Below are 12,084 nucleotides of genomic sequence, written 5' to 3'. Positions count from 1 at the left end.
GATTTATTTTTACTGATACAATTTATCCCTTAACAGGTTGCAGTCAGTCTCAAATATTGAATAATTAAATCTTTGGTAGAGGGTATTACAGTATGTGACATTCTTGCCAAAAAAAAATTTACTCGGAAACCTATTAATCTTCATGTGTATGTATGTGTGATATGTAGCAATTACCTTTCAAGGGTAGAAATGAGCAAACTATGAAAAAGTTATAATGTTAAGATGCTTTGGGTCTCTAGGTCTGATAGGTAGGGATCAGAATGGTTAGACCCCTCTGCACAGATCTGCATTCAAGGGTTGGAGAGAGAAATATGTGTGAGTCTTGGTTTTGTGCGACGTCGTTTTAATTTTAGTATTGCGTATATTTTTCCCATTTCACACGAAGGGCATGTTTGGTATTTCAAAATTACACATTCAGTTTTATAAAATAATATTGTACTATCAAGGTCATTTTTGTCAAATCGCATGAAGTTAACAGTTCTGTCACGGAATGGGGGCAACATGATAGTTTTTGTTAGTTACAGGGGTTATATGACATTTTTGGAAACTAGAGGGGGGTTTTATGATTTAAACCCAACTTTTTATACCAAACTATTGTAACCAAAATATCCAATATGACTATAGTAACAATTTATGTATGAGGATGATCCTTAGAGAATCAAGAGTTGCTATTGCTCTATTAGCCAGTCTATCTACTTTTGCTGACCTAGGAATCAAAGTAATTGTTGCCAAATGAAATACATATAAAATTCTAAATCTCCCTTGTAGAATTGGCATAATATAACAAGAACAATAATTCTTTTCATTTATCACATATGAAGACATCTCAATCACATAATGATTCCATCCCCAGTGAAATGCCCCCCCTAGTGTCTTCCAAGAGACCCAAAACTTTTGATTGGTAGCAAAACCTGATCCCATCTATTTAGATTACAAAAGCAGACTTCTTTCAACATCACAAAAGGTACTCCAATTCCTAACTGGCCAATTTACCAAGAGAACAACCACTGGAAAAAAACTTGATTGGAAATAACGAAGGAATGAGATGCAAAGAGAGGTTTTAAGAAATCTTTCATCAACAGATCAGAATGACCTTATTAATAAATCCGCCATTTACTTTAAAACAGAGTTTTCAACAGAGAATTTATGCAAGCCGTATAGTTATGAGATTAGTTGAGAAGGTGGCGCTGCTTGTATTTTTTTCATTTTCTCTTCGAAGTTGGGTATTTGTTCATTGTACTCAAGATCAGAAATTTCCCATGCATTTCTTGGTCATGCAAAGATAAAATATTAACAAGCAAAACAAAAATGACAGTACAATTTTACCTTCTCCAGCAGCAATAAGAGAAAGGGCATGGGCAGGGGATAATACAACCTCCTCCTTTATTCCTTCAACAAAGGTTCCCTACAACCAGTGATCATGCAATAAATAATGTGTTTTAAAGTGAGTTATGCAATACAGCCAGCTACATCATCCAAACAAGACATACAATTCCTCCATCACTCTCTTCACCTTCCTAGTCCGATGTGGGTGTATAGGTTCAATTGATGTACACTTTGTACAGTCTCAACAAAAAGTTTGTCTTGGTAATGCCATACATAAGAAGTTATTTATCTTCTCCAAACAAACAAATCTATAATAAAATTTGAAGGAAAGCTTCAACAAAATCTACTAGTCTTAGCAAGGCATGCATAAAAAGTCATCAGTATAGTTAAAATGAACAAGTAGACAATAAATTTAGAATAATGAAAGCCTCAGAAACATCTGCTTGCTTATTACCTTAGGTAAAAAAAATAAAAAATCTGCTTGGCTATCAGTTGAAATGTTTTCAAACCATGTTAGCTTGTTGAATGGTCGCATCTTTTTTCGTCATTTTTCCTGAAATAAGTTTTTCAATCCTTACTGTGAATCCACTATATTTTTATGTGGATTAAGTTTATTTCCAGAACAGTTGACACCAGAACACCACCCCCCCCCCCCCCCCCCCCCCCACAAAAAAAAAATAAAAACTGAAGGCTCCAGCTTGTATGTCATGAGAGTTAAGAGACAGAAACTTTTGATGTATCCTTGAATGTGTCATATTCAACACATTTTCTGCTAAAGCTTTGCCAAGTTCAGCCAGTAACAATTACCAAATAAAAATATATATATCTCAATGCCAAGAAGACCTTGACAGACAAATAGTACAAATGTACTGGCGATTAGGTTCCATTAAAATATGTTGTACAGTATTGTATGAGTTGTCACACGTGTACAATTAGTATTGTGCGAGTTGTCATGTACCCCTCATTGCCATATATAGAATTACCATGTATAGGGGTTTACTTGTTCTCCACTCACCTACTCCCGTAGCTTTTCCTATATAAACACCATTGTATTATTGTATTACTGAACTCAATAACATAAACGTTTTCATATATTCTCTTTCTCTCTCTCTCTTTCAACAAAATCAAAGCATGTCAACGTGAAGGAAATGAACAGGCTATTTTATTAATTTATTGTTTAAATTGAATATAATATCAGCTCAATTATTTCACCATCAGTTTTAATCAAATTTAATATAACTATATGTATTGTGACACACTTCTAATACTCTTCAATAAGATAATGTTCAAATCACATGCTTAAACACATAGAGAATGTCTATATGGAAGATAACAAATTGCGAAGGCAGGAATAAGAAAATGGTAAACAAGCACCTGAGTGTCCTCTCTGATTCTTAGATTCTGTCCCGCTGGATTCAACAAGTCATTTACAACCTGAAATGGAAGCAACCTTAAAGGATGGTAATGTAGCAGAACCAAGTTCTATTTATTCTTAAACAAAATATTTAGAGAAAAAAAAAATACTATAACAAATATGCATCCTCTTCTAAGGTCAAACACTTTATTGAAGTAATATAAAGCAGAAGTTCATATGGGAGTATTATTTACTTCAATCAGGAGAGAACCTGTATGATGGAAAAGACTTAAATTGTAAAATAACAAAGATAAAAATTTCGGCAAGGGATGATACTTCAACAAACGTTTAAGACATGAACACTCTAAGAGATCAGCTTCTTATCCTTCTATGAAATCTTGGACAAACTTAGGCAAGAAAAAAAGGGGCATCAGATCCAAACATATCAGAGAATTTAGTACAACTTTAATCACTTACAAGCAAACAATATTATTCTAATCCACTACAAGCACAATAAGTAAAATGAGAACATCCTTGTAGTGAATTTGAAAAATAATGCACACCATTTACATATGCCTAGCAGATTGTATTCCATATGCTTATTTGACTGCAACAACTAGCAGTGTTCTGTAAAGGCTAATAGGAAAGCAAGATGGCAATAGAAAGAGGAAGCAAATACGAAGACTCGATGAACAACAAAGAGAACTTATGGAAAGCACAAAAGCATACTATTCCACATTCTAAAAGAATCAAAATACATTTCATGAACCCTGACCTAACAATTATATTAGAAACAAAAATCCCATACATAGCAGCTGCTCAAGAAACTTGAAAGTTACGACAACATAGTCATATTTTACACATGAAACCGAGCACTCAAACTTCATTATAAGCCTCAAGTACAAAAAATGAAAGCATCCTTAAGTAAATAGGATAAGTGAATTTCCAGATGCTAACCTCATTGTAGATTTCCAAATATGAGACACGAAGGAGAAATTCTCTGCTTGGAGTCTGGGAAATAAATAAAATTTCAGACTAATCAGTTTGTTAATAACTATAATCTTTAATAAACATTAAACTGGAGGCTAACTCATATGAAATACCTCTTGAATGATACTGAAAGTATCCTTTACAGCCAATGGTATAATACCAGGGGACCTCTGATCGCCCTGTCACGTTTATAACCAACATAAGCACATCGAAAACATTTTTGTGCCCAAACTAGCAGCTCCAATGTCACTATAAAACATACAACTCATCATGGCTTAATATATGTCATTATGTCATTTTATTTTTGTTAACTGAATTTCTGAACTTCTCATTTCATTCGCAATGGATTTTCTATCTCATTTCTCTCTTTATATGCTACTCAGCCCTATGATCTAGGTACAAAAATTTTAAAGAGGGAAGAACAAGAACGATTTTACTGTTAGAGAATATATTTTCTTTTTTCACACCAACATTTCGTAATATTTTCTATGGTTAAGTGAAATCAAGTGACAATACTCTGGGTGCGATACATGCAGAACAAGTTTGAATTCAAAGTTTATTTATTAAAATCCACCAGATTACAGATGAAAATATAATTCCTCAGTAGTTAAAATTGGATTTAACTTGATGTCGATCAATTCTGATTTCTGATCACATTACAGGCCTAACTAATAGTAAAAAATTGACAAGTATGGAACTTGACTCTTTCAGTGAGCTAGTCAAAGGTCAATGGCCATTGGAAATACCTAGACAATTATTTGTGGATTACAGATTTATTGTAACGGGCCAGGCACTTGCCACTGGACCCAAAGGCTTAAGCTATTAGGTGGTTCTGCCTACCCACCCTTATAAGTCCAAGAACCTCCCCATCTGGATCCAATGTTGGACAAGAACCTATTACATTCTCCCCCACCTAAACTCACCAGCCCTCTGTGTGGACGCTTGGCATGACAACGAATCAAGGACTGGATGTGCTCTAATACCACTTTTTAGGCTAGGCCTAGCACTTGCCTTCCGATTTAAGAACTTAAGTTGTTAGGTGGTGTTGCCCACCTGCCTTTATAAGCCTAAGACCCTCCCCATCCGGATACGATGTGGGACGAGAACCCATAACACTTATCCACAGGTCTAGCATGCAACTTCTCACAGCACCCTAGATCCATCATCTTGGTCGAAACTTCAAATCTTCGAGGTAAGCCGTAACTCAGGACTTTCCCGCAACATAGATTCATGACTTGTCTAGCTTTTAATTGTAGTTTGAAACAACAATTAACATTCAGCTGTCAAAATTTTGCCTTATATGTTTTCTGTCATATAAATATTATCTCATCATCCATGAATTCCAATATCCACTAACTATTAACAAAGAAAAAAGAAGAAAACCCCCGAAATGTATTTCAATAAAGGCACTGTTATGACAACCCAAGTAACAATCATGAAACATGACATAAAAGTAAACACACTACATACAAAGATTTATACATGATTCGGCAAAGCCTACATCCACGATGGAGATCCAGCGAAAGTCTTCACTATGTATAAAATTGGAGTTTACAAGTTTCAGCCCCTTACTCTCTTTCTGTACAATTTTCAGTCTCTCGATAATGCACTCCAAACCCTATACACCCTTATATATCGGGCTACAAGAAAGTACCAATTAGGGGCTTGGGCCTACACAAAGCTCATCCAATGGGCCATCGTTGAGACCCGGCACCAAATTTGGGCCACAACATCATAGGCACCTTGGGAAAGGTTAGTGAGCGAGAGCAAGAAATTATTATTAAAACGAGTGCCTTGATAACAATTTTATGTTTCGAATGCTACATTAAAATCCACTTCACATAATCCTTGTGTTCTATAGATAGAACAGTAAAGGATTATCAATCATTTCCGAAGATCTCAGTACATCACACTAATAGTGATTAGTGACTAAGGATCTGTTTTTCACTTTTGCAACATTTGAGGAGGACAGAATGAGCTTAAGCAGTTAGAATGACATCATCAAAAACGGAAATGTGACTCTAATATGTAAAAGGCAGAATATCTCAACCAAAAAAAAAAAAAAAAAAACTTTTCAGTGAAATGGGAAAAAAAAAGTACCTCAAATTCATATTGGTTCCCAAAATGCCTAAGCATACAGAAAAGAAATAATTCTTACTTGCATCGTGTGAGTCTTCCCACTGCTTGTCACACCATAAGCAAAAATTGTGCCTGATATCAAAAGAAAGCATAAATGAAGTTAACTGTAAACAATGGCCACATTAATACTTTTCAACAAAATTGCTTTTATTGGGGAAAAAAATTTATCAAAATCTTTAAGGAAATAATTGGCCCATAAACAATCTTTCCATGCAATAAGTGTGTCCCTAATTTCAGGGCATTGTGGTAAAGATGTCAGCACAGAGACAACACTAGGTCTTCATAGTAAAGACAACACCCAGGGCTGTGCATGACACTGGTCCTTGGGCATTCCAGCTGGGGCAGCTCATTTGAAGAGGCACAAATGCTTACGAGCCCTATAAAAGAAATATTGCAGGTCCAGATACTGTTTACCGGATAATTGAACCTTATAATATGGAGAACTTGACAAAACCTACCAAACTGCCTAATGTAACATAAATTAAAATCGGTTAAAAATATCCACTATCAAAACCTAGTTGCACACGCTCAAGCGCCCCAACTGCATAGACATGGCCAAGATGCCTACACAACATGCCACAGTGAAACAAACAAGTATGAGCTTAATAAGGAAAATGATGTTATTGATGGTACAACATCACAAGTAACTCGAGGATCAATTTTGATATGATATGATCCATCAAATATTATGTTGATATGAATAGAGCATACCATATAGTTATAATCAAAGAAAATAATTGAACAGTTAAAAGATAAGGTGTCCTTTAATTAGCCGCAATCCTATTAAATAGCATGATCCGAAGCATTCATATGCATCTGAATGAGCCAAAGAATAATATTGTTTACCATTGATGCCTTCCATAGCACCACTAACGACATGTTGTGCAGCAACATCATATACATGACGTGTGGTAGTAGTAGGGCCAAAGACCCGATCTGAAAGGAAAAAAGGAGAATTCAAATGTTAGTCAGATCATTAGCTTGTCTTGTACAAGCATTTTATATTTCAAATAAATGCTGAACAATTGGGTTGAAAAAGAAAAGGATAACATTTAGAGAACTTACATAGAAAAACAAATAGTAACAACAACGCATAGGTACAAGAAGCTGAATAAACATTGGAAATTTTTAATACACAATATGTTCATTTTAAGCAAAAACTTCATAGAAGAACTTTCAAAATAAAACCCTATCACATCAATGCCTCTTTAGGTTTGCACACTTTCCAGGACTTCTTTAGCACGATAGCACTCGTATCCATGTATTGTTAAAATCTCAATGATCTGCAGCTGGAATGTAAGGGGACTGAATAGGTCCTAAATAATTAAATATAGTTGCTAAGTACTAAAATTGTCAACATCAACCAGAAAGAAACCTAATAGACTGATTACATAATTGATCCAAATAACTTGTGTGAATAATTTAATTGTATAAAAACAAATAATAACACCACCACCACCACCACCACATAGGCAATTGGAAAAATATATATATATATATATATATATATATATATATATATATATTCTCCAGGTTTTCTCCGGGTACCCATCCATTAAATCCAAGCCACCAAAAAGATTGACAATCAATCCCATGCTCAGGATAAAAATAAATAAATAAATTACCATGTTCCGTTCAATATCATCCATTAAGGCCAAGATTGTTGTAGCGTACCAAATGCATATGCTGTGGATGGATTATGCTCATTCCGCACAATGGTTTCTCCATCGGCATACCATGCAATCTCCTCTCCTTGTCGAATTTCTCTAGGACTACTCCAAACACAAACCACGGCCAAATTAACAGCAAAAGATTCAAGAATTGCAAACAAATTTGCTCGAAGGCCATGAACACCTCGAGAATTGCAAGATTGACGACAAATTAAACCCAATGCAAAAAAATTAAAAGCACCTGAGTGGCCGAAACCGAACGGTAACGGTTACATTCTCTGTTGATCTCTCTGCATCCAAACTCTCGGAGTAAAAGTATTGCGGCTTACTTCTCGCCGATGACGACGCCGGTGAACTCAGACCGTCAACTGATGTTTCCAGAAACTGTTTGGTAGAGGACGTAGTCGACGACGAAAGCGAGTTCGCTGTTTTTGAAGTCGATTTCTTTGGTGTCGATCTTAGTCTCGACGCCATTGTGGCTTCAAGACAAATCAGTAATCAGTAAATATGACTTCAAATGCAGAATTATTTAACTAATCAGCTTATTATATGTCAAGATTCCAAGATTGGCAAAAAAGATTTACATATATATACAGGTATACGTAGAATTTTCTAGGAAGATCTTTTCAGTAGTGAGAGAGAACAGAGAGATGGTGAATGGAAGACATCGTCGTAAAGGATAATGCGGAAGATTTTCTTTCTTTTCTTGGAAGCGATTCCCTTTCATGGAAGGCAAACCGCATTTTCAATATTTACTTTTGTAGCGAGAAAGTAGAGAGAGAGAGTCCAAGACTTTCGAGTCATGGACATAAAAATGAAGGAGACAGTGTACAGTATATGCGTCTAGAGAGAGAAAGTAGAAAGAGTCCTGAGAAATAGGTTTGGATTTCAATAAAAGGCATGAATGCTGTATTTGTGTTAATTTCCGTAATTTCTTGGCTTCTTTTGCTTTATTCGAGCGCAGAGACGTACGACGACAGGATCACAGGACTTGCATGCCACGAAAAAGGAGGAGCAATGTGTGGGGATTAAATAGGAGGAACTGTGTGCGTCTCAATTGGAGAGAATCTGAGTCCCACTTCTTTTCTTTTTATTTTTTCTCTTTATTTCTATTTGTTTTATTTTTTATTTTTTATTTTTATCTAGTTAATTAAATGCTCCAAACATAGCATAAATATTACTTCATTTTAAGACCATTGACGCTCTTATCATACTCAAGTCAAGCTTTGGTTTCGTTTTGAAGGAAATTAAATGCAAGTGCACTAGGAAATCAAATGGCAGGAACAAACCCACTCTTTTTTTCTTTTCTTTTCTTTTGTTCGATTTTTTTTATTTTTTTTATTTTATTTTTTTTCATTCATATCAGCTTTTACTTTTTAAGTTATATTTCCTATTTCTCTTTTAGGTTATGCACTCTATATTTTATTATATTTAGAATAAGAAAAATTCACATTTTCATTAAACTAGTGCCCTTTATAATTATGAAATTGCATGAATGGCACGTCAACTCGTTAATAATTTAATAAATATAAGAATATAAACTTAATGAAAGCATGCATCAAGAATGTAAATAAGAATTGTATTATAAAAAAAATATATATATTTAAAATTAGTACAAATTTTTATAATCTTTTAAATTTATGTTCATCTTACTTTTTCTCATGTAATTAATGCTTTTGAAGTTTTATATATGAAGTAATTTGTATTTTTCTTTTTTCTTTTCTTTTCTTGGAAGCGATTACATCCTCTTTCAGTATATAAATTCAAAAAAAATAAAAAATAAATAAATAAAATAATAATAATAATAATAATAATTACAACCTTAAAATAAAGTTTCTCTAATCCCCAATTGAAAGCATGAATTAATTCTACATTTTCAAACCCAACATTTTCTATCTACTACCACTGTGGAAGCTGGGAAAGGCTGTCTGCCAACCACTCATATGAACTTGAAAGATTCTTTTTGTCTTGGCCACTGCCAACCCTTTTGTTTTCTTTCCAAAGTCCCATATTACAGTTTTACAAAAAATAAATATTGTAAATTCTCTTTATTAATTGTATTATTGTCCGCACCTAGTTGAATTGCGTCTCCAAGTAGCATCGCAATGTTATCCATTTCTATGGATGGCCCAATATGTTATTAATTAGGTGCCTGCTCTCACTAAATGCAACAAAAGAAAGAGACACATTGACTCAACCACCTATATATATTATGAAAAAACATAAAGCAAACTAAGATATGGTAGAGGGAAAATAAATAAATATATAAAAGAAAGAAATGCGTTAATGGACCCCTTGTGGAAGAAAACAATAAAAATCATATATGATGATACAGCGACACTTAAACTATTATTAATTAATTATAATTTAAAACCATACTAAAACCATTCCACCTCATAGATTATTATTATTATATTCATCCCACTGAATCGTTTACAATTAATAGAGATGTATGAACGCCACACATCAACTTACGTTAGTTATAAAAATCATTAGATAACACCAAATATTACTCATTTTGTAGGGGCAGAGCCAAAAAAAAAAAAAAAAAAAAAATTAGAAAGAAGAAAAGAGATAGTATATGAGAAGAAATTGAAGTGGTTGAGTGAATTATTCACATGGTATTGTTGTCTGAATAAATAATGTAATTTATATTACATGAAGTGGTTGAGCGCTTCCTTTTAAAATGATATATTATATTGGTAATTAATTTATGGAACTCAATTATATTATTAGGTCTATATCATCAAGTCGTCATAGAATTTGTTGAGAGATTACTTGGCTGATACATTGCTTAATAATTATAACCATTGTTGGATGCACTTAAGCATGCAGTTAATTAATAATTAGCATCTATTTGTAATTTTATACACAATCTCTCCTGTAAAACGGTATATGCATGCACACATATATGTGTATATATATATATATATATGTATGTATGTATGAGCTCGTTTGGAATTGTTTTTCAGTGACTTAAAAACGATTTTATTAAAAGCAGCTTTAGTTGCTTATTTTAGTTCAGGAGAGATTTTGAATGAAATTAAAATTTAAAATTTTTAAAACTGCATTATAAGTAGATCAAAAGTGAGAAAGGTGATTATAAAGTTATATTACAATGTTTTTTTTGTATTGGATGAAGTGAAATATATAACTACCGAAAAAGAGAGTTCGGATCGAAAGGTTGCTACTTACACACAAATAAAATGTGTTCGTATTTCGTTTAAGGAAAAAGATGTTATACCATCTTGACCAATGGTCTTAGTGATAAAATCATTGTAATTGTTGTATCTAAGGTTAACAATTATTTGTCCTATCCCATTTATGTGTATTATACACGGTTAAGAATGGATGCTAATAAGATTTAGAGAAGAAAGTCGAGATTAGATATATAAGTTACATATTTGAACCCCAATTTATCTATGGTGCCGCTTCATGTCGTGCTACGTTTTGTATCGCTAGTGCAACGTATTACATAATAGTGTAACAACCTCATGACCAAGTGCAACACCTTAAAATAACAACTTAGACTCCGTTTGTTTCGACGTAAATATTCTTCTTAGAAAATATATTTTTTTTCAGGTAAAATATTCTTTTATTTTTACTTTTTTGGTATTTGGGCAAAAGTCTACGTCAAGGTTGAATTCGAGTCCATCAGGCAGAATATGTAAAATAATTTGTCGAAAATTAATGGATAAATTATTTTTGTTAAATTTTAATATTTTTTTTTGTAAATATTTTACAAAAACCAAATACCAAAAAATAAAAAAAAATAATTTTTAAAAAATATTTTACATTTAAACAAACAGAAGTAATTTTTACATAATTATAAATTTTTTGCACACGCGATGTGAAGCACAAGTGGGATGAATGAGTTTCAAGTGGAGGACTATCAGTGCCATCCCCAATTTGCACCTGGCAACCCGAGCGATTTGTTTGTTTATAGACATTGGGTTCCTTGTATCTGGGCTTGGGTCAAGTTTGGCCTAATTACATCCCAAATTTAGCCCAGGGTTCTTTTTGAAACCATACAGGGTCTGGTTACTGTAATGTCGGTTTGTCAATTGTATCTCCTTATTTATTTATTTATTTTCTATTACTTTTCATGTTTCTTATTTCGACTGAGGTTGTTATTAACCTTTAGTATTGCAAGTGTAGTGTTAGCCTAGCGGTAGGGTGTGTATTATTTTGGACCTTTGACTCATGTTCGAAATTCCATCAGCATCATTTTTCTTATCTTTTTAACTTCTAACTACCTAAGAGTATCTCCAACGACTCATAATTTAGAGATTATGAGCTTTTTTTACCTATTGGATTGCTCCAATAGAATCTCCAAAAATGGGCCCCATGTTTTGGGTCGCGGAATGGGTCGTCAAAAACGGCAACCTAGTTAGCGATTGCAGGCTCATGACTTGCAGGCCCGCCCAGTTTTTTGATTTTTAACTTTTGTGCCGAACAACACAACGATCCATAATACATTTAAGGGCATGTTTGGCAGTGAAAGAAAATTTTAAAAGTCAGTCTTTTTTTTGCATTCTTTGGCCTTTTTTTTTCTTCAACATAATTGAACTAAAGAACTGTTAAGGCACTATTTGGCTGACATAA

The 12,084-nt window shown here is 33.6% G+C and overlaps 1 protein-coding gene across 2 annotated transcripts in view; it reads right to left on the bottom strand.

Moving 5' to 3' along the window:
• Positions 1–8,902, bottom strand: part of LOC132293116 (kinesin-like protein KIN-7K, chloroplastic) — a 44,054-nt gene extending 35,152 nt beyond the window's left edge. Inside the window, exons 1-9 of one of the 2 annotated variants that reach the window (XM_059790458.1) lie at positions 8,064–8,902; positions 7,721–7,958; positions 7,484–7,581; positions 6,656–6,745; positions 5,829–5,881; positions 3,784–3,849; positions 3,638–3,691; positions 2,701–2,760; positions 1,327–1,405 (exon numbers count right to left, since the gene is read on the bottom strand). In XM_059790458.1, coding sequence (XP_059646441.1) covers positions 1,327–1,405; positions 2,701–2,760; positions 3,638–3,691; positions 3,784–3,849; positions 5,829–5,881; positions 6,656–6,745; positions 7,484–7,581; positions 7,721–7,953 — 733 coding nt within the window. In that variant the 5' untranslated portion in view covers positions 7,954–7,958; positions 8,064–8,902. Of the gene's footprint in view, positions 1–1,326; positions 1,406–2,700; positions 2,761–3,637; positions 3,692–3,783; positions 3,850–5,828; positions 5,882–6,655; positions 6,746–7,483; positions 7,582–7,720 lie in introns of both variants that reach the window. The other variant, XM_059790457.1, reaches the window with a different exon arrangement.
• Positions 8,903–12,084: the final 3,182 nt, after the last annotated feature.

The sequence above is a fragment of the Cornus florida genome, unplaced genomic scaffold (assembly GCF_030987335.1).
Source record: "Cornus florida cultivar Cherokee Brave unplaced genomic scaffold, ASM3098733v1 CherokeeBrave_3.0.0_Hap2_Chr02, whole genome shotgun sequence".
In the NCBI taxonomy this organism is placed as follows: domain Eukaryota; kingdom Viridiplantae; phylum Streptophyta; class Magnoliopsida; order Cornales; family Cornaceae; genus Cornus; species Cornus florida.
Note: the sequence above shows the minus strand (reverse complement) of the source record. Positions and strands in the feature narration are given on the sequence as shown.